The following is a 22,276-nucleotide window of genomic DNA, read 5'->3' as shown; positions in this document are numbered from 1 at the left end:
TTATGTTATCACCATGCTGCAGACTCGAGCACTCTTTGCACCTGCAGATTTTTCCACTCCATGCAAGGCAACTAAGTAGGACTGAAGGGCAAAAGGGTGAAGGTATTCACCATCAACAAGAAACATTTATTGGAGAAGGCAGCACAAAGGAGACTGAACAGCAGAGAGGTTGAGTAGGCAAGCTCTCAAGTCAGACCATATAGGTTCAAGCCTTGCCTCTGTGACCAGGAGATGGATGACCTCGGGCAAGTTACTTAAGCCTACACAGGTCTCACTTTCCCCATCTGTAAAATGGAGATAATGATAGCACCAGCCTCACAAGCTTGTCACAAATGCTGAATGATATTAGGAGTGCATAGTGCCTGGTCTACAGCAAGCACTTAACAAACATTGGCTTTTATTACTGAAGATAGCTCTATGAGTCATGTTAAGTGCTAAGGACGCAATACATAGCCTCTACCCACACCATCTAGGCAGGTTAGGGAGATAGGATACATATATTAAAAATAATAATTAATAATATAAGGTAGAAAATTGTTACAGGAGTAGTACAGAGACATATTATGGAAATTCAAAGGAAGAAATAACAATATTAGAAAAAAAAAATGCTGGATTACAGATGGCAGTCCAGAAACGGAAGGTGACTATATCAATGTCACAAAGCTAGTTTTGAAAAGATTTGGGAGTAAAGTCAAGGTCTCCTAATTCATAGCGTAAAACTGTTTCGGGAAACTATGCCACAATAGCACTAATGAAAATCATCTTAACAATAGCATTAGTTAACACTTTGAAGATACTTTTTATGTGCCAGGCATTTACGCATGTTATCTTATTAAATCCTCATAATAACCCTAGGAGAGAGGTATTACATTTTCCCCCATTTTACAGATGAGAAAATTGAGGTACAGGGAGGCTAAGTAATTTCCCCAAAGTCCGACAGCCAGAAAGTGGCTGAACCAGGACTTAAATGAAGGTTTCTAACCAGTTATAATGGAGGACTGAAAGGGAGAGGAAGGCAGGGTAGCCAGAAGCAAGGGGAATGACAGACTAAATTTTAGTGGTAGAAATGGACATTCATGAAAAGTGAGTAGACTGCTTTTACTGGAAGAGGAAATTCAAGTAGAGGAGTTAGAAAATACAGTTAGAACAGAGTTTGAGGCAGACAGAGAGGGGCTTGAATGTCAATCCAGGCAGCAAATATTCTCTTTGTCTATTGTTTGGTTGGGGGAAAGGTAGGGACAGAAGATGGGAGCTTGACGATTCTATAGTTGTGCATTTTGTTTTTAAGACTAATCTGGTCACAGACAGAATGAAGGAGACCCCAGTGGCAGAGAGACTGGTCAGTGGCTAACTGCCACAGTTCTGAAGAAGGATAGGGTGTTTTTCAGGTGATCCCCAACTTCCTGTGGGCACACAGCCACAAGTCCACTTCCCAATCTCACTACAGAGCACTGGGAGAGACTAACACTCTCCACCCATCTCTCCGCACAGGCTGCAGTACTCCCACATCCCCATCAGTCGACAACGCCCTTGGGAAATCATGAAGATTTTTTCCCGCTACCAGACGTTCAGATTCATCTGGTTCCCCAAGCCATCTGGCCAGCACTTTCACAAGGATCACCAGCTTCGGGCACCTCTGACTCTTGCTGACTTTGAAGCCATAAATCGCTGTGAGAGGCCGTTGCCTAAGAACTTTAACTTTGCTGGGGATGTGCTGGACCAGTGGTCCCAAAAAGAGAAGGTATAAGATGATGGGCTTCCATTAGATGCTTGGTGTCTCACCCTTCTCTTTCCTTCTTCTGTGGTCCATTTGTTATTTTTAATTCAGTTCTTTCATCCCTCCTGGTTTCCTTTGTTTGTTTTCCAGTTGCCCTCTCTCTCCCCAGGGAAGATCTTCGATCCTCAACTATGCATGGCTGTGTTTCTCTGGAGCCTCCTCTGTCCCCCTCATCGCGGCTACTCACAGAGTTAGGCCTCTTTTCCCTCATTTTCTCCAAGTCCCATGCAGCAGCTATTTGCTCTCCATTCATTTGTTTGGGCTGGTCACAAGCTTATCCAAAAAGCAGTAATTTGAGCTTTGGTTTTATGAATAGTCATCATTGGAGTAATTAGGAGAGAATCAGAGGTTAAGAATAAAGCAACAAGCCTTGAGTGTTTGCAGTGCAGCCTTAGATCAAGGTCCCTGCTTACTGACCTCACCCCATGCCAGGCACTCAGCTAAATGCTTTCCCTACAAGTGCTTACCAAAAGGCACCACAAGGGCTTGTGCTTCAGAAGATGCAGGTACCAGGCAGACAAGGTATTAAATAGTGTTGCATCAGTCCTTCCTATTAGAGAGGGCAAAGTCTTCCTTTAAATCCATTATGTCTTGAACAGCTCTCTTACACTTGCTAAACTCTCTTTTGAATAGAAAGAGCAGGTAGAAATTGAAAATCTCTAGATAAAATTTAAGGGCATATTTTGTTTTCAATATATTTATTTTTCAGTAACCTGTTTTCAGCAAATGATACTGATTTTCCAATTATGGTGGTGATTAAACGCATTTTCCTTGGGCTGGCCCCGTGGCTTAGCGGTTAAGTGCATGCGCTCTGCTACTGGCGGCCCGGCTTCAGATCCAAGCACGCACTGCATTTTCCTTAAGTAAATGCATACAAGTAAAAGTGAGTTGATGTAACTAAAAATACAAAGAACAATAGCACAAGTGTAGATCTGGCAAAAAAAAAAAAAGTGATACTCAAATGATTAAAGATTGAGAAATACTGACCTATATTATTTCATCAAATCCCCATCACCACCCTGGGGGGTTGCAGATAAGGAACTTAACCTTACAGAAAATAAGCTACTTATCCAAGGTCAGCAGTTGCAAAGGTACAGGAACCAGCCCCTGATCTTAGGGAGCTTACATCTGATAGGTAGGGCTGCATCCGTAATACAGTACAGTGTATTGGAGTCACCTAGAATATGAGCACAGAGCTGCGGGAACAGGGAGAAGTCAGAGAGGAGAAGAGAAGGAGGCTAAGAAAGGCTTCACAGAGGAAGCAAAATGGAAATTGGGCTTTGAAGTACTTCCCAATCAGGGAAGGTAAAAGGAACATTCCAGATAGTGGAAGGAAGGGAGAGTAATTTTTTTTCCAGGTAATACATAAAGCAAAGAGGTTTTGCAGTATAGATGACTCGCTTTGTAGAATCATGTATGAGAAGTAAATCAATCAATCAAGTTGATGCTCCTCCCCCAAAGGCCCTCCACCCTGCTCCTTGTTACCCATGAAAACCCATCCCTCAGCCTTTTGGGTAAAAAGAGATGTTAAGTGCCTAATCAACTTAGTACACCAGTTAGGGTTATTTGGATGGAACAGAGCCTGACCTAAGCAAGAAAGACATTCATTGGAGGGATATGGGAGAGCTCACAAAATTGGGTTGGAAGCTGGAGTCAGTCTCAGCAAAGACAGACACCAAGACAGCTCCCTGAGGATGCATAAGTACCAGGAGCAGATAGATAGGTTTTGCTCCAACCATTTTCTATCTTTTGGTTCTTTTCAGAAAACTTAAAATCAGAGAGAGAAGGTCTGATTGGCCCAACTTGGGTCACATGCCCACCCACTGGTCAAGGAAGGACGAGCACCTTGATAGGTTGTGTCACCAAGGCTGTGTTCAATAGGAGGGGAGTAGTTCCTCCAAAGACAACCTGGGGTGCTGTCACTGGAACCCACCGGCACAGATGCTGAGGGGAAGTAACAGCAGATGTCCCGTCTACTTGGTGTCCAGTCATTTATAAGCCTTCTCCTCTCTTTCCTGCGTGCCCTGGCCAGACAGGAGAGAGACCAGCCAACCCAGCCCTGTGGTGGGTGAATGGCAAAGGGGACGAGGTGAAATGGAGCTTTGGAGAACTGGGATCTTTGTCTCGAAAGGCTGCCAATGTGCTCACCAAGCCCTGTGGCCTCAAAAGAGGAGACCGAGTGGCCGTGATTCTGCCCCGAATCCCAGAGTGGTGGCTCATAAACGTGGCTTGTATGCGAACAGGTCAGTGCCAACATTTAACACTTCTAAATCATGCGGAAACAGAGAGAGACTGAAGGTTGAGATTTTTCTGAATTGTTAGTTCTGACTGAAGCTATGCTTACAAAGGACCTAAAAATAAGAGTTGAAATGAAGAGCAGTCATGATGTAATAATAATAACAACTACCACAAGAGGTAGGTATTATTATGATGCCCATTTTGCAAGAGAGGAAACTGAGGCTCAGAGAGGATAAGAAGCTTGCCCAAAGTCATACAGCTAGAAAGCTATGTAACTGGGATTTAAATACAAAGCTCTGTAAAAGCAAATGTGGGTACCGATGGCTCTTTGCAGTGCTGATTATGATGTGTTTGTCCAGATGATCCAGAATTTACTTCTCTGAATATATCTGGATTCTCTCTCATATGAAAATGCAAAAGGAAGAAAAAGCATCTTACAACACAAGGACTTGTGAGAATGTGACTGTGGATCCTAGTAGGAAAACCTCTGCCTCTTTCCAGACAAAAAGATTCATGTCTTTAATGACACATTTTCCCCAAAGTAGTAATTTATAATGTACCCTAAATAAAAATTCTACAGGATTCTTTTCCCCACTAGGACAGGGGTCAGCAAAAACCATGGCCTAGGGTTGGCCGTCTGTTTTTGTAAATAAAGTTTTAACGTTTTAATGGAATACAGCATATTTACATATCATCTAGGGCTCTTTTTGTTCTACGGCAGCAGAATTGCTAATTGAGAGAGAAATGGCACGGCTCACAAAGATGAAAATATTTACTATCTGGTCCTTTACCAAAAATCTTTGCCAATCCTTGCTCTAAAACATGACATAAATGTTCATAAAACAATTAAAAAAAATAAGAATACCAAAGGTTATACTACTGTAGAGAATACAGAGGTGTTTGTTGCAATATAGTTAATAATAGAATAAATTGGAATCAATTATACAGAACTGATTAAATAAATTATAACTTACCTGAGACTAAAGTTTAACTGAGGTATGTTTATTGCTAATTGAAAATAAGATGCCTGACCTTGGTGGGATATCATTAAAAGGATAATTATAAAGATTTCATAATGGTGTTGAAAAATGCTCTTACTGCCAATATTAAATAAAAACAGCAATATATAAAAACTTTTTTGCATTCACTGTTAAAAGGAACTTGCAAATGTGAAACCAATTGTGGAGTGGAAGGAGATTAAAGGTGGTTCACATGTCATAAAAAATGTATTTAATATTACTTAACATAATTTATGCAATTTGTGAAATGCCAAGATTAAAACAAACCCACAAGCTGAACGGTCAAAAATACTCAGTAAATTAAATGTTAAGCAAGCAGTTGAGGATTATGTTTTCTAACTCAGAATTGTTAAATCTTCTGAGTGAATATTGAAATGCTTGTACACCACCACATGGCAAAAGATTTTGCTTTTGCTGTAAAGTGTATACAGTTTAAGATCTGCTAGAAGAGAACACCCCGCCTAACCCCCAGACTGGACATCTATCCATTGAACACATTCATGTCACAAATTTACCAAGAGTGCTAATAATTTCTGAGCCTATAAGAACACGTGGTTTGCAAAAAAACAGTTGTCGGGGAAGAGGGAGAATCCCCCTTCGCCCTTTCCCTTAAGGTTCTTATGGCTGACCAAATAATTAACAAGACAGGTTAGCAGGAGAAAATAATACCAAGTTTAATAACACGTATACACGGGAGAAACCAGGGAAACTGAGTTTCTCAACACAATGGCAGAGACTCTCATCTTGAATACCATCTTCAGCTAAAGACAAAAGAGGATGTTGGGGGTGGGGAGGGAGACAAAAGGGAGACAGAAATCACAGTAATCAAGGGTATGCAGATTTAAGTCCTCTCCTTCCGTACTGATAAGTTTCTAGAGATGAGGTCATACCCCCCTCTTCCTAGTACAGAGAGGGAGATAACTTTACAAATGGAGATTTCCCTTATAAATGTAAATGTTTGTCTGGCAACTCTTTGCAGGGCCACCTAGAGAATGTGGCCTGGGAGAGACAGAATTTTTGATAAGAGGGGCTTGTGGTGCCTTTCGTATTGTAACATTTTACATTATATTACAGTCATCATATGATAGTAACTCATTCCTGGAACAGGTATTCTATGTTAAATTCTTTAGGAAGTTTGGGGGAGGTCAAATGTCCATCAGAGAAAATACTCAAGGTAAAGAGATATATTTCAGTGTGGGCAATTTTGATCTCCCACACAGTCTTATATTTTTATATTAGTGAACGATCTGAGGTTCTCCGAGGTGTTTTCTTAATTAACTTCCTTATCATCACATGTTTATTCATTTTCTCAAGAGGGGATGACATTTAAGAGCTTTTAAAATATATTCAATAGGGCCGGCCCCGTGGCTTAGTGGTTAAGTGCGCGTGCTCTGCTACTGGCGGCCTGGGTTCAGATCCCGGGCATGCACCGACGCACTGCTTCTCCGGCCATGCTGAGGCCGCGTCCCACATACAGCAACTAGAAGGACGTGCAGCTATAACACACAACTATCTACTGGGGCTTTGGGGGAAAAATGAATTAAAAAAAAAATTAAAATATATTCAATACAGTCTGCTTCCAGGAATTCAACTCCACATCTTACTATTATTTTCCCCATTTTACAGATAAGGAAAGGAAGGCACAGAGAGATCAAGTAACATGCTCAAGGTCACAAAGCTAGTAAGTTGCAAAGACAGGATTAGACCCAGGGACTGTCAGACTCTGAAGCCAGTAGTCTAAGGATCTCCCAGTGATCAGGATCAGGGTCCTGTGGGACGTCCCTGGGGACCAAGGCAGGGATAGCTGAAGGCTGGATTCCACAGTTCCTTCTCACCTAGGCACACAGTTCAAGTTTCCACAGTCATCATCTTACCTAATGGACAACAGTTCTGTTTAGCTCAGAGCCCTCTCTCCTTCGCAGGGCTCATCTTCATGCCAGGAACAACCCAGCTGACGGCAAAAGACATCCTCTATCGACTACGAGCATCCAAGGCCAAGTGCATTGTGGCCAGTGAGGACGTGGTCCCTGCAGTGGAGTCCATTGTGTCAGAGTGTCCCGACTTGAAGACCAAACTCCTGCTGTCTCCACACAGCCAGAATGGATGGCTCAGCTTCCAGGAGTTATTTCAGTGAGTATTTGCCCCCACCTCATCTACAGTACCAGCAATAACACCAATCACAGCTACATCTCGGAGTCTCCTTGCCTCCAAGGACTCAGCAACACCCTGAGTTGATCCCGGCTCCCTCCCAGAAAAGAATCACCTAATAAAAGGTTTTGAAGGACAGAAGGAAGGGATGTAGCTCTGCCTCCATTTCCCTGTTTCCTACCATGGCCTGTCATGAGTATCCTGCATGGCTTGGCCCTTGCCTAACTCATGGACCACATCTCCCACCACTCTCTCTGCCTTGTCTCCCTCTGGCTACCCTTTTATGCCTCCAACATGCCCCACCTCAGGGCCTTTGCACCTGCCATTTCTTCTGCTAGGAAGAAATGCTCTTCCTTAGTCCTTTTTACATTGTCTCCTTCCTGTGAGATTGCAGCTCAAATGATTTCTCCTCAATGAGGCTGTTCCTGACCACTCTATCTAAAGTAGAATTCCAAGCCATTCGAACACATCATCCTGTTGTTTTCTTCATAGCACTCATCACTATCTGAATGTCATGTCCATTCACTTGTTCCCTTCTTTACTCTCTGTTTTCCCTTCTATGGTAGGGGTGGGCAAATGAGGGCGCACAGGCCTATTCTGGGTTAGCATCTGTTTTAGCAAAGTTTTATTGGAACACAGCCACACCCACTTGTTCACATGTTGTCTATGGCTGCTTTCATCTCACAAGAGCACAGGTGAGTAGTTGCAACAGAGACCATACGGCCCACGAAGCCTAAGACATTTACTATCCGGCCCTTTACAGAAAAAGTGCGCCAACCCCTGCCCTAAACTGTAAGCTCCATGAAGGTGAAGGCTCTGTCTGTCTGTCTGGTTGATCACTCTGTCCCCAGTTCCTATCATGTAGTTGGAGCTTAAGAAGAATTTACTGAATGAATGAACAAAACAGATTACTTAACGTCAGTTTTCTCACATGTAAAATGGTAATAATTATACTGCCCATATCTCAAGTGTTGTTTTGAGGATAAAATGATCTTATATTTGAGAAAGTGCTTCCTAAAATGTAAAAAAAGAGAATAAAATGTTAATTAATGGTATTATCCTTCAAAGAGCTGTTAAATAGCTTATGTTTAAAAAAAAATTTCATCCAGAGAAGCTCATAGAAAGAAGACAAATAAACCCAGTTGAATAATAGGGCAGTTTCCTTTGTTGGAAGGAAATTTTATCCTTCTAATTGATGTAAACAAAATCCTATTGGTCAATCCCAAAATTCTCTCCCAAGCGCCATGCCAGTGGATCCTATTTGTATCCTTTATAAACTGTGGAACTTTGGATAAATCAAGTAACATCTCTGAAACTCTCTCTTATCCATAAAATGGAGATAAGGATAGTATCTACCTCATGGGGTTGTAAAAGAATCAAATGTGATGAAGCATGTGAAGTGTTTAGCACAATGCCTGGCACACACCCCATAAATATTATAGTAATTATAATTACTATTATTATTTTCATGTTAATAAAGTCACTCAGCAGTTCTGTGACTCCCTAAGGTAGCAGCCCACATAGAAGAACTAGAAGGACTTACAGCTAGGATATACAACCATGCACTGGGGGGCTTTGGGGAGGGAAAAAAAAGAGGAAGATTGGCAACAGATGTTAGCTCAGGGCAAATCCTTCCCTGCAAAAAAAAAAAAAAAGAGAGAGAGAGAAAAAAAGTCTCTTCGGCATTCACAGATTATGATGTCTCTTCTTTTAGTAAAAGAAAAAAAAAATGAAAAGCCTTATATCAAAAGGTTTCCATACTGGTTTGAGAAGCATTCAAAACAAGAGTTTTCTTTTTTCCTTTTTTTGGTGAGGAAGATTAGCCCTGAGCTAACATCCATGCCCATCTTCCTCTACTTTATATGTGGGATGCCTGCCACAGCATAGCTTGACAAGGGGTGCATAGGTCTGTGCTCAAGATCTGAGCCTGCAAACTCCAGGGTGCCGAAGCAGAGCTCACTAACTTAGCCACTACGCCACTGGGCCGTCCCAAGAGTTTTCTTTTTTTTCAGGGTATTAGATACTGTGAAGAAACCCCCCTTTCTCCAGCCCAGCACATACCAGCTTCACCCTATACATATATACAGTCACGCACCACATAGCGATGTTTCGTCAATGATGGACCGCATATATGATGGTGGTCCCAGAAGATTAATACCATATAGCCTAGGTGTGTAGTAGGCTATGCCATCTAGGTTTGTGTAAGTACACTCAATGATGTTAGCACAATGAAATTGCCTAATGATGCATTTCTCAGAACATATCCCTGTTGTTAAGTGACACGTGACTGTATTGAAGGAAATCAATACAATTGAATAATCTTTTTCTATTTTGGGGGAGAAGAGGTGAGTTACCAAGAAAACCACATTAATATTTCATGAAACCCTTTTTGATAATGTGGTGTAAGTTTATGTTATTAATCCTCACTGTTTTACAGTTTCAGTGACAATCTTATTCATTCATCATCAGGATGAATTAAAATGGCATCCTCAACCCAGTTTCCTTCAACCTGGGAAATTAAAACTATGACACATGAGTTTCAAAAATTCTTAGATATTGTATCACTTATCCAAAACTGAGTAATAAATCATCCCCAAACCTAGTGGTATAATACAAAAATCATTTTATTTGCTCACTATTCTGTGGGTTAGAAGTTCTTGCAGGCCTCAGCAGAGGCAGCTATCTCTGCTCCATATCATCTTGACCGGGGCTGGAGGATCCAAGTGGGTTCACTCATAAGTCTGAGGCATTGGTGTTGTCTGTTGACTGAAGCACCTCACTTCTCCCACACCTGGGCTCTCTCTCCAGCAGGACAGTCTGAACATTTTTTTGGTGAGGAAGATTAGCCCTGAGCTAACCTCCATTGCCAATCCTCCTCTTTTTCCTGGGGAAGATTGGCCCTGGGCTAACATCTTGCCCACCTTCCTCTATTTTATATGTGGGACATCTGTCACAGCATGACCTGATAAGCAGTGCATAGGTCCACGTCTGGGATCCGAACCCGCAAACCCTGGGCCGCCAAAGCGGAGCGCACAAACTTAACCACTACGCCACCGGGCCAGCCCCCAGTCTGAACATTTTTAATGGTGGCTGGGTTCCCCCCAGTGAAAGTGAAAACTATAAAGCCTCTTGAGACCTAGGCTAAGAAGTTGCAGAACTTCTTCCACACTCTATCAGTCAAAGCAAGTCATAAGGCCAGCCCAGATTCAAGGAGACAGGACATAGGCTCTACCCCTCAATGAGGGAGTGGCATGCTTATAGGGATAGAAGGAATTGTTGGAGCTGTCTGTGCAGACAGTCTCACACAGATATTGTTGTCGGTTAGAATGCTCTTGACTTTAGTAATAGGAAACCCAAGTAAAAGTAGCTTAAACAATACCAACAATTTTATTATATCACAAATAAGAAGCATAGAGGTATAGTAGAATGAGAGTTTGTTCATTCAGTGGTTTGATGAAGTTATTCATCATCTGAATGACCCAGATTCATTCATTTTTCCATCATGCCATCCTCAGTGTGTCTGCTAATCCCCCTGTGATCCCAAAATGGCTAGGGTAGTACCAGATACCCTCTACTTTCACAACAATATCCAAAGGCCAGAAAACAAGAAGGGCGGGGCGGGGAAAGGCAGCATCCCTTCCTCTCGACTTGTTTTAGAATAAGGACACGTTTCCCATAAAGCCTTTAAATCTCATTGACCATAACTGCACCATGTGCCCATTCCTAAACCAGTCCCTGGTAAGGGAAGGAATGACCAGGATTGGCTTAGGTTACTCAAGATTCACCCTTGGAGTTATATAGGAAACAGTCTCCCCTGAAGCACACGACCGCCTGATAGCTGAACAAAATCAGTTTTATCAGTGCGAGAAGAATGGGATGCTATTTGGTGCACAACTAATTGTGTCTGCCAGTGATATTGAAGATATTGAATAAAAAGTATTAAAAAGTTTGATTCAAATGCCAAAAGATCTTCCTTTAAATCATAAAAACTCCTGAAATGTTAATAACAATTTACAGAAATTCAATACTTATGTTTTAAAATTCATGGAGTAAACAAAAGCACTTAGAAAAAAATGTTTAAATAAATAAAATACACATCCTTTTGTTATTGATATTGCAAGTTATCTTCCCTTTCTATTTGGCTATAGGGAGGTGGAGCTTAAAAAAGAGAGAGAGGGGGCCAGCCCAGTTGCGTAGTGGTTAAGTTCGTGCGTTCCGCTTCAGTGGCCTGGGGTTCACGGGTTCAGATCCCACGCGTGGACCTACGCACCACTTATCAAGCCATGCTGTGGCAGGTGTCCCACATATAAAGTAGAGGAAGATGGACACAGATGTTAGCTCAGGGCTAATCTTCCTCAACAGAAAAAAAAAAAGAGAGAGAGAGAGAGAGATGTGCTGTTAAATCTTAGCACTGATCTGCAAAGTCCCTCTAAGACTTCTTCAGAAATTCCTTTCAGGGAGGCTCTGAACAGGTTTTGCTCTATTAACCATCTTCTGGTAACAAGAGGGCATAAATAGCAGAACAAAAGAACTATCAGAGTTAAACTGGTCTGCCATCTTCAGCCACCATCTTGGGGTCCATATTTTACAGATCCGCCTCTGCACAACACAGCTGTGTGGAGACAGGAAGTCAAGAACCAATGGCCATTTATTTCACCAGTGGGACCACAGGCTCTCCCAAGATGGCCCAGCACTCTCAGAGCAGCCTTGGAATTGGGTACACCCTTTGTGGAAGGTAGGGAGGAAACTCTGTTTTTGCTAAATTCTCCCCTGAGCCGCCAACATGTGTATCCAACTGCCTAGGTGACACCTTTACTTGGATGGCTATTAGATATCTCCAGTGTAACATCTATGAAACAGCACTCTTGGGACCGGCCCTGTGTCATAGTGGTTAAGTGCACGTGCTCCACTTTGGCGGTCCGGAGTTCACAGGTTCGGATCCTGGGCGTGCACCAATGCACCACTTGTCAAGCCATGCTGTGGCAGCATCCCATATAAAGTAGAGGAAGATGGGCATGGATGTTAGCCCAGGGCCAATCTTCCTCAGCAAAAAGAGGAGATTTGGCAATGGATGTTAGCTCAGGGCTAATCTTCCTCACACACACACACACACACACAAAAGAGCACTCTTGATGCCCCTGCCCAACCTTAGCTCAGTAAACGGCACCATCTCACCAACTGATCAAGCAAGAGCTTAGGAATCAACCTTGATTCAATCCCCACAACAGCATGTCTGGCTCCTTCTCCTCATTGCCAGGTAAATTTCCCCACCCAGAGAGGCCTTCCTAGATATCCTAAAACTATCACATTAACCTGTTTTATTTTCCTCATAGCACTTATCGCTATTTGAAATTATGATATTGATTTATATAATTACTCATTTTATTATGTGCTCATTCAGTATTTCCCTAAAATAAGAGCAGAGATCTGGTCTACCTTGCTCACTATGCTAGGCAGAACAGTGCCTAGCATATAATACTTGTACAATAAATATTTGTTGCATGAATGGGCAAACTCAGAAAATCATGCCAAACTCAGCCTCCTGCTCCACTCTCAGACAACTTAGGATTCTGAAAAAGTCCTCTAACAAAAGCAAGGGGTAAAATTGCTCATCCTGCCTTGGGGCTTCTTTTGATCCTCCTCTGTAGCCACTGAGGTTCTGGCCAGTCTTCAAAGACACAAGTTTGTTTGCTTTCCTGATATTTCTGGTGTGTCTTGTTGCTTCTCTGTGTCATGTAGGTATTGGCTAGACCTGAAGTCCTCAGATATCATATGGAACATGTCCGACACTGGCTGGATCAAGGCCGCCATTGGCAGTGTGTTTTCTTCCTGGCTTCAGGGAGCTTGTGTCTTTGTGCATCGGATGGCCCAGTTTGACACTGACACCTTTCTAGACGTAAGTCATGACTTCCAGCTACATCTCTCCCTTGTCTCCCCCAAAACCACAGAAAAATGATTCCTCAGAATACAAGGTGTCTTGGGCTTATGGAAATCATTCCTTTTTAAGAAGCAAAGTCTCCAGGGACTTGGCTTTTGGTGTATTTAACAGAGTGGAGAGGGAATGTCCACAACACTCTCAGGCATAAAATTCACTCTTCTGCTTCAAATTGTTCAGGATGTGCTAGTGTCATGAAATCTGTGGCTGCTTAATAATCTGGTTCTAAATAACAGATTAGAAGTCTCAAGTCTAAACACATCTTTGGTTTCCGATTCAATGAAATAAAGACAATACTGATAAAACCGAACTCCTGTGCAGAGGAGACTAAAGCTGGGGTCACCTTTCTCCTAGAGCCGCTCCATCCATTCTCCTCTCACCCCATGCTGCTCACTTTGTTAATCCTCAGAACTCAGTATTCTTGAAGCCAGGTATGCCTCTCCTTCTCAGCCACAGACAGCTAGACTGAGGTATCAGATGACTCTGATTTCTTTAGCCTTTAGAAAAATGTGATTCAGGGGCCTGGCCCAGTGGCATAGTGGTTAAGTTCATGTGCTCCACTTCGGTGGCCCGGGGTTCACAGGTTTGGATCTTGGGTGCCAACCTACGTACCACTTATCAAGCCATGCTGTGGTAGGCCTCCCACATATAAAGTAAAAGAAGATGGGCATGGATATTAGCCCAGGGCCAATCTTCCTCAGCAAAAAGAGGAGGATTGGCAACAGATGTTAGCTCAGGGCTAATCTTTCTCACTAAAGAAACCCAAAAAACAAAAAGAAACAAAAAAAAGAAAAATGTGATTCAGGCCAATTATTTTTCAATCATGAAAAATCAATTAAGTTTAACAAAATACATATTATTTAATAAACACCACACCTGTGTGTGAATAAAAGCTATACTCACCCTGCTATTCTGCTAACTGGTCTGAGAAGATGGCTTGAGGGTCTTAACAGAAATGTGGGATAACACAAGAACTGGGATCTCTACATCAGGTTTGCAAAGTGCCCTGAAGTAAATAATTAACTTTGCAGTTTCGAAATCTACATTTCATAAAATAAGAATATTGCTTTTTATAAAATATTATTTTATAATATTTAACTAAGAATATTAAAATATATTCTTATTTTAACATTCTTACTTAATATATTAAATAAGATATATTAATAATAAATCATATTAATAGATTGACATTAAGATATTAATATATCTTAATATTCTTATTTTACACAGATAATGTGTTTTTTATTTTTTTTGTGAGGAAGATCAGCCCTGAGCTAACATCCATGCCAATCCTCCTCTTTTTACTGAGGAAGACTGGCCCTGAGCTAACATCCATGCCCATCTTCCTCCACTTTATGTGGGACGCTGCCACAGCATGGCCTGACAAGCGGTGCGTCAGTGCACACCTGGGATCCGAACGCGGGCTGCTAGCAGCGGAGCACGCGCACTTAACCGCCACGCCACGGGGCCGGCCCAACACAGATAATGTGTATACTTTAAGTGCTATAAAAACTGTCATGGGCTGACACACTTTTAGTTATATACATTACATTTATTATGAACAGTTGGAATCTAGGGAGCAAGTACACACAGTAGAAATGCACACTTACAGATCACAAGTTATTCTTGATCTATGACAATCCAGATAGCGTAGACATACATCATGAAAGCATTATCCCAAATGCTTAAATTTAATACAAACTGTCAATTCATTATGTGACATAGTGGAACCTCTCTAGAAAGAGGATCTCTAAAGTATTAGTATTTCTCCAGATTTAAGATGTCTAGGTCATTATTTGAGTTTAAGGAGCTGGAGGTATTATGAGCCCAGCAAATCTTAAACAATTAAGAAAAGGCCTGATAAATGCCTTACTTATGCATTTAACCAATCCATTCAAAAGGACTAATGTCTTTTATAGAAACAGTGTTGGCTCAAGTTCAACAATGTACTTTTTATTGAATTTGATTGTGTATGTCTATTACTATAACATATAAACATTCTTCCCCAAGTTGGAAATTCCCAAAAGACATACACCTACTAGTAACAACTAATAAATATTTGCTTTCTTATTCCTAGCAGTGACCATGAGATGGGCACACGTTAATGAAAGAGATTAAGAGGTTAGACATCAGCTCTAGTTGTGGCCTTTAATTAACCACTTCTGACATCTGTGTCTTTCTCCATCATCCAGACCCTTACCACTTATCCCATCACGACCCTGTGCAGCGCTCCCACTGTGTACCGGATGCTTGTGCAGAAAGACCTGAAGAGGTACTTGGGCAGAAATCTCCACTTGAACCACAAACAAAAGCTATAATCCAGCATCACAGATCTCGCCTTTTCAGAACAGGAAAGACCAGGGTTTCTCAGTCTCCTCACTACTGACATTTTGGACTGAATAATTCTGTGTCGTGGGGGGCTGTCCTGCACACTGTAGGATGTTGAGCAGCATTCTACCTGGCCTCTACCTACTAGATGCCAGCAGTATCTCCCTCTCCACCAGTCATGACAATCAAAAACGTCTCCAGATATTGCCTGCCTAAAGTCTCCTAAGGGGCAAAAATTGCCCCCCAGTTTAAGAATAACAGGGAACAACTAGGGGCAACTGAATATTTTCCTGGGGACAATCAGAGCCCTACAGTCCCAGAACTCCCACTCCTCTCCCCCAAAAACACAAGTACATTTATACTGCCTTAAAGAGAAGCTAATAAAGTCTTAGGACTTGAAGATTATATTCAATTTAGCCAAATTACCTGAACATCCAGAGGAGTTGCAATGTATATTTATCTAACTAATATGAATGCAATACATAAGGAGAGAGAAAGGAAGAGAGAATCAACTAAGTGGTGCAGGCTCACCCATCCCGTTCCCCCAAGGTTGGGACGTCCAGGAGGTAGAGTGCTATGAGAGACAGAGTAAACAGATAGGAATCTTCTCTTATCCTACTCCGTGTCAACTCCTTTGTGGCCCTCAAAGTAATTAAAGGGCTATTCAAGAGTTATTCTGAATAGGCACCATTCCTGTCCTAGCACACCTTCCTGCTCAGTTGGGACCTCACTGTATCAGTCGGGCTGTTCCAGACTTTGTCACCTGAGTCCTGGGGGCAGCTGAGTAGTAAGGCCAGTGGTTACAAAGCTTGAGCTCCAAGTCAAACAGGCGGGGCTCTGCTACTGACTAGCCTGTGACTCAGACACTGAAGATGACCTTGATAAGCCTCCCTTCACTCCACCCATAAGAGAGGATTAATAGCCACCTCGTGGGGTGGTGGTGAGAATTCAGTGTCAGCAGCAGGCTTGGTGAGATCCCTGATGTGTGGTAAGTGCAGAGTATCCATCTCCGCCCTTTATTCTTTGAGGTCTTGGGCAAGTTCTTTAACTTCTCTCAGCCTCAATTTCCTCATCTGTAAAACAGGGGCTGTGAGGATTATGAGAGTGCTCCTAAAGCCCTTACAACATCGGAAATGCTCAATCAACATTAGCTGTTATACCACCTGGCTCATAATAAATGCTTAATTTCATTATTAGCATTTTCTCCTACCCTTTTCCCTCTTTAATAGCCTGCTAAAATGTAAGCTCTGTCAGGAATCTTTGTTCTAATCACTAACATACCCCACATGCCTAGAACAATGTCTGGCAATATATTAGGTGCTCAACAAATATTCGTTGAATGAACTTCCCTGACACTTGCCTCTCCCAGCTCCTTTGCTTGTTGCTTGAATGTCCTAATTATCTTGTACTGGAAGCCCCTCAGATTTCTCTCCCTAAAGACCCCCAGCAACTCTGTCTCTCCAGATACAAATTCAGGAAGTTGCAGCACTGCTTGACGGGAGGGGAGCCGCTCAATCCAGAGGTGCTGGAACAGTGGAAGGCACAAACTGGGCTGGAGCTATATGAGGGCTACGGACAGACAGAAGTGGTATGTTTAATGGGCCAAGTTTAAGTTTAGCACATTGGGAGCCTTTAAACCCCAGGACTGTCAACTGAGCCCCTGAAGTGTCCCCATCTTGCTCTAAATTTTTATGGAGTTTCCCAGAATATCTTACCTTGCCAGTAATTACCAAAACCTCTAAATTGCTCAATTAGGTTTGGCTCAAGGGGAATTATAATTATTCCTTACAGTCTTCCTGCCTCCTCCCAATGCAGGAGAAGTCTCAGAGGTACTAGGGGTTGGAGAGGTTCAGAATTGAGCAGCTCGTCTTTCCATTGCACTGGGAAGGACCCCAGAGAGCCCCAGTGGGGAATTTATTCCAACGCGCTCCTAATGGTACCCTTAGTCTAAAGGAGTGGTTTTCAAAGTGTGGTCCTCAAACCAGTAGTATCAGCAGCTCGTGGGAATTTGGTAGAAATACAAATTTTCACACATGCCCCCCACCCCCAGACCTATGGAATCAGAAACTCTGGGATGGGTCCCAGCAATCTGTGTTTTAACAGTGCTCCAGGTGATTCTGATACACACTCAAGTTTGAAAACCACTGGTCTAAAATAATGTATTGCATAAGAGGAGCTTGTATACTGGGAAAATCAGTCAAAACTGAGTCTTAAGTTTCATTATCACGATAAAAATAGCTACAGAAAATGAATTTTTACACTTATATAAAATATGTCCTCTCAATAGGGAATAATTTGTGCCAACCTGAAAGGACAAGAAATTAAACCGGGCTCGATGGGGAAAGGAGTAGTACCCTATGATGTCCAGGTGGGTAACATCTGACTTGTTCAGTAAAAGAGAGAGAGAATGTTTTACAGTTTCTGCTACTCAGTATACAACTATTCACAACCCATTTTCATTTTGTGAAAAGAAAATTTTAAGAACCTAAATTGTTTCTTTTATTCTAGATTATAGATGAAAATGGCAACATCCTACCACCTGGCAAAGAAGGGGAAATTGCCCTCAGACTAAACTCTACATGGCCCTTCTGTTTCTTCTCTGAATATGTGGTACAAGAATGCAGAACGTGCTCTTTACACTTTAATAGAAAAGGTGGTACAGGGAGTCATACAGACTTGGATCCAAATTTCATATCCACCACGTTTTGCTATGTAGCCTTGGGCAAGTCACAAAATCCAAGTCTATTTCATCAACTGTAAAATGGGGAGAATACCATCTATCTCCTAAGAGTTTTGTAAAGATGAAATTCTATGTGTAAGAAGCCAGTTGCAGTGGTTGTCCTCAGAAAGGACAACCAGGCAGGCTGCGGAGTAGGGGAGGGGCATACAGGGTGCTGGAGGTGGAAGAGAAGTTTACTCTTTATTATACTCGTGGACCTTTGGTATTCTACATTAGGAACTACCTTTTTAAAGAATTAATTTCTTTTAGAAATATAATGTGCAATATACTAGTCACATCCTGGTGTCCATACTTCTTTTTCTGTTCTGACCAAGTTAATCCCTGAAGTCATCTCTGATTCCTAGGACAATCCAGAGAAAACTGCCGCCACGATAAGGGGGAGTTTTTATGTCACTGGAGACAGAGGAGTAATGGACAGTGACGGGTATTTCTGGTTTGTCGGCAGAGCCGATGATGTCATCATTTCCTCTGGGTCTGTATATTTGCCACTTGAAGAAATTAACACTTTGCCAGGGGAGATCTCCTACTTGGGGAGTGTAGTGACCAAAGGCTTCTTCTCTTCTAGGTACCGTATTGGGCCATTTGAAGTGGAGAGTGCACTGATTGAGCACCCAGCAGTTGTTGAATCAGCTGTTGTCAGCAGTCCAGATCCAATCAGAGGAGAGGTAGAGTGCATGCCACTAATTAAAGTAGCAATTTCATAGTTTCAAGTTCTGTCCATTTGACCACTCTAAGGAGTGAATCAAGAGTAGTCACGTATTTCTCATTATGTGGCAAAAATGTACCCTAGGCAATCAACTTTTACAAATAAGTTGTGTCCCAAAGGAGATATATTAGGATTCTTTTGGTGGCAAGTGACAGAAACTCAAGTTAAACTGATTTAAGAAAAAAAAAAAGTGAGGTCGTCAGGTATAGCTACATCCAAGGGTTCCTGTGAAGTTAGCAAAACTTAGTCTTTCTCCATTTCTTGGCTCTGCTGTTCTTTATGTTGGCTCCCTTTGGGCAGGTTCTTTCTACTTGATAGCAACCAACTCCAGACGTACACAGCTGAACAACCCCAGGGAAGGAGACAGCTCCCTTTCCAACAGCTTCAAGCGACTCTCAGAATTGCATTTGCCTATCTTAGATCACATCTCTAAACGTGGTCTGGGGAATGCTATATGCTGAGTGGCCAGACCTGGATCACAGGCCCATCATTGGAGGTGGCAGTAATCCTCCATCAGAAAATCAGAAAATCAGAGTACTGTTATTCAAAATGGGGGATCAGCTATTGCATAAGCAAAAGCAGCAGATGTTACTGTATGTACAATTGTCATGGAACTCAGAATACATTTTCTCACAGAAACAATGAAAACAGGAAACTGTGGCCAGGTTCCCAAACAAGTCTCACAAGCCTAATTAGGACCCAATGAAAAGGAATTCAGGGAATGACAGCAATAGCCTTAGTTCTTGGAAGAAGCCATAGAGTATGGAAGGGAGAAGTTTCCTTTCCTCATGGAAGTTTCCTACAGACTCAGGAAGTGGCAAAATTTCAAAAGCAGTTTGCCTATCAGCATCCTCCCACATCTCTTTCTGTACCCTGGCTCACATACCAGTGACCCTCTGCAGTGACACTATGGATCCCATACTCATACCTCCTGTACCACCTCCACACTCAATGGATTCCATTCTCCAAAATATTTTTCTCCTGCCACCATCTTCTCATTCTCTCAATATAACTGATATCAGCTGAATATCAGAAGTAAACACCAATTAGAATGTATGAATAATTAATAATTTAAACTATACTTACTAATCTCAATAATTATCTAATTGGTGGGTTTTAAATAGTATTACAAAGAAAAGCAAAAAATATCAGGCAAGAAAAACCTGATAGAGGTAGAGGTAGACTGACCCTTCCTGAGAGTCCATCTCCCAGCATACACAACCCTTCCTCCATCAGGCCTCCCCAAACCCCTTTCAAAACACATGTTCTCTAGAACCGCCATTTGTTCCCCACTACATACTTCTAACAGTACAGGTCTGTGGGAGTAAGTGGTCATCTATACATCAAGGACTGCCTGTAGAACAGATAGGATTAGTCTGGTGGAAATGTTAAATACATGAGCGACGTAAATAAAACTCAACCTTCAGTTTCATTGAACCACTGCACCCCTCACACTCACAAACCATTCATCTGCAATTAGATGTCAAAACCTCACTTTAGAGTTGTATCCAAGCTTTGTTTAGAGGCGATCTCTGGCATTTGCCTTCATCACTCAAGCTGCTAGTAACAAATAAAAAGTACCTGTGTTCAGCATTGCTTCCGAACTATTGATACGTCTGAAAAACAAACATATCAACATAAATTGACTTTTCTCCTGCAGGTAGTGAAAGCTTTTGTTGTCTTATCTGCACCCTTTAAATCATCTAACCCAGAGAAATTAACTCTCGAACTTCAGAATCACGTGAAAAAATCAACTGCACCTTATAAATATCCAAGAAAGGCAAGTATTTTGCTCAAAAGTTCAAGTGTGTTATCAAACAAGGGTCTAAGCATATAGATTTTATTAGCTTTTGACTTTATAGTAACTCATTATATAAGTAGAAGACACCTATGTCAACTTGTTTAGCCCTAAGAATTTTGCTTTAAAATATTTCATACTAGGACACTACAAATGCTTGATAAACTGCAAGTTTTGATCAACTCTGCAGTACTGAGTAACCAGCTACCAAGGATCCTCATCAGACTAATTAGTACAACTCTATATGAGGAAAAAAGATGGTGGCCAATTGTTTTTAAAGACATCACCTGATCCATCTATCACAGTACTCTTGGGCCATATACCCTTATAAATCCATAGTACATGCCCTTAAGTATCAAGTGACTGAATTTAAGGCTCAGGAAGAAGATATTATCCAAAGAAACTGTGGAATCTTTCCTAAAACCTTCTTCAAAGAGATTTAAGAATAATTCTACATAAAGACTCAGAGATGGCACTGCAATTTCCTTCTAGTCCTTTCCTGTTGATGGTGACTGATGCTCTACATCATTTCAGCCAAAAAGCAGTTAATTTCAACCTAGGAACTAGTTACATTTCCTCCATTAAATTCACTAAATCAATGACAAGTTGATTTTCAGAACTGTGGTTTGAGGACATTTTAAAATATAGTAGTCTTATCTTGAAAGAGGGGAACAGAGAGAATTCTACTATCAAGTCAGGGCATAGGGGAAAAAATGTGCCCCAGAATATCCAGGACCCAGCTCGTAAAAGCTCAAAAGCCAAGAATCAACTTGCTGTTTCTCTTGGCATTTATGTGTGGCCGCTATTTCCCTGGGGCAGTAGAGGCCTAGGTCTGGTTTGAACTGGGGAAAAGCAATGGAGTAAAAGGATTAGTCGTCTTCTGGCAAAGCACAGAGGTGAATTTGCACCAAAATATCCTATGCTGGACCTCCGCTGTCCTCTTTACTGTGTAAACAGAACAGTTTCTGGTGTCCAAGAAATTCAATAAGCTTAGGCTAAGCCAAGCCCCAGACTCTGAAACTCAATGCCCGTTTCATGAAAGCTCTCTCCTATTGTACTGACAGCTGGGATAGTCAAAATGGAGTCAAGTGTCTCATAATGTTTTTCTGTTGCTTAGGTGGAATTTGTTCCAGAACTCCCAAAGACAATCACTGGGAAAATCAAACGCAACGTCTTAAGAGACCATGAATGGGGTCGAACATAGCCTGATAAAACTGTGGCATTATGTAGTTATAGGGCTGCTTTCCTTTAGTCCTGGCTTCCTGATAATTCAGAGTCTACTCTCTTAAAGTGCTTAAGATTTTTCCTGTTGAAACACTCAACTGAGTTTCTGTTTTGTACTTAGCCAAAAAATAAATAAAAATCTAAAAATACTTGGGAATAAACTGTTATGATGACCAAACTGACAAAGGCAATGACTGTAATGCCTTCTAGTGTGTAAAACAGCAAGGGTCACAGTAGACAATGAATTTATCTTGTCTGATTAATTCCAAATAAAGATTAGAACTACTCTAAGAGAAACGTTCAAGACAATTTCTTCTGTTTAACATCTTTATATTACTAATCCTTTAAAGTGGATTAAAATAT

General features: G+C 41.7%; 1 protein-coding gene across 1 annotated transcript; it reads left to right on the top strand.

The window, feature by feature from the left end:
- Window positions 1-1,540: 1,540 nt before the first annotated feature.
- On the top strand, window positions 1,541-22,178 carry LOC101390803 (acyl-CoA synthetase medium chain family member 4). Its single transcript, XM_004442710.3, has 13 exons — window positions 1,541-1,741; window positions 3,810-4,020; window positions 6,957-7,164; window positions 11,774-11,917; window positions 12,922-13,078; window positions 15,310-15,389; window positions 16,910-17,033; window positions 17,733-17,813; window positions 17,954-18,055; window positions 18,530-18,657; window positions 18,751-18,850; window positions 20,552-20,671; window positions 21,807-22,178. The coding sequence occupies exons 1-13, from the start codon at window positions 1,541-1,543 to the stop codon at window positions 21,891-21,893; spliced, it is 1,743 nt and encodes a 580-aa protein (XP_004442767.2). The 3' UTR covers window positions 21,894-22,178.
- Window positions 22,179-22,276: the final 98 nt, after the last annotated feature.

The sequence above is a fragment of the Ceratotherium simum genome, chromosome 26 (assembly GCF_057802395.1).
Source record: "Ceratotherium simum simum isolate JZ-2026a chromosome 26, ASM5780239v1, whole genome shotgun sequence".
In the NCBI taxonomy this organism is placed as follows: domain Eukaryota; kingdom Metazoa; phylum Chordata; class Mammalia; order Perissodactyla; family Rhinocerotidae; genus Ceratotherium; species Ceratotherium simum.
This window is presented reverse-complemented; position numbering and strand designations above follow the sequence as displayed.

Bases quoted from the DNA above. Each gene is read 5' to 3' on its own strand.
- LOC101390803 (XM_004442710.3), top strand. From the start codon at position 1,541: ATGAAGATTTTTTCCCGCTACCAGACGTTCAGATTCATCTGGTTCCCC. The intron at 1,742-3,809 runs GTATAAGATGAT...TGCCCTGGCCAG, and splicing joins AGTGGTCCCAAAAAGAGAAG to ACAGGAGAGAGACCAGCCAA. The intron at 4,021-6,956 runs GTCAGTGCCAAC...TCTCCTTCGCAG, and splicing joins CGTGGCTTGTATGCGAACAG to GGCTCATCTTCATGCCAGGA.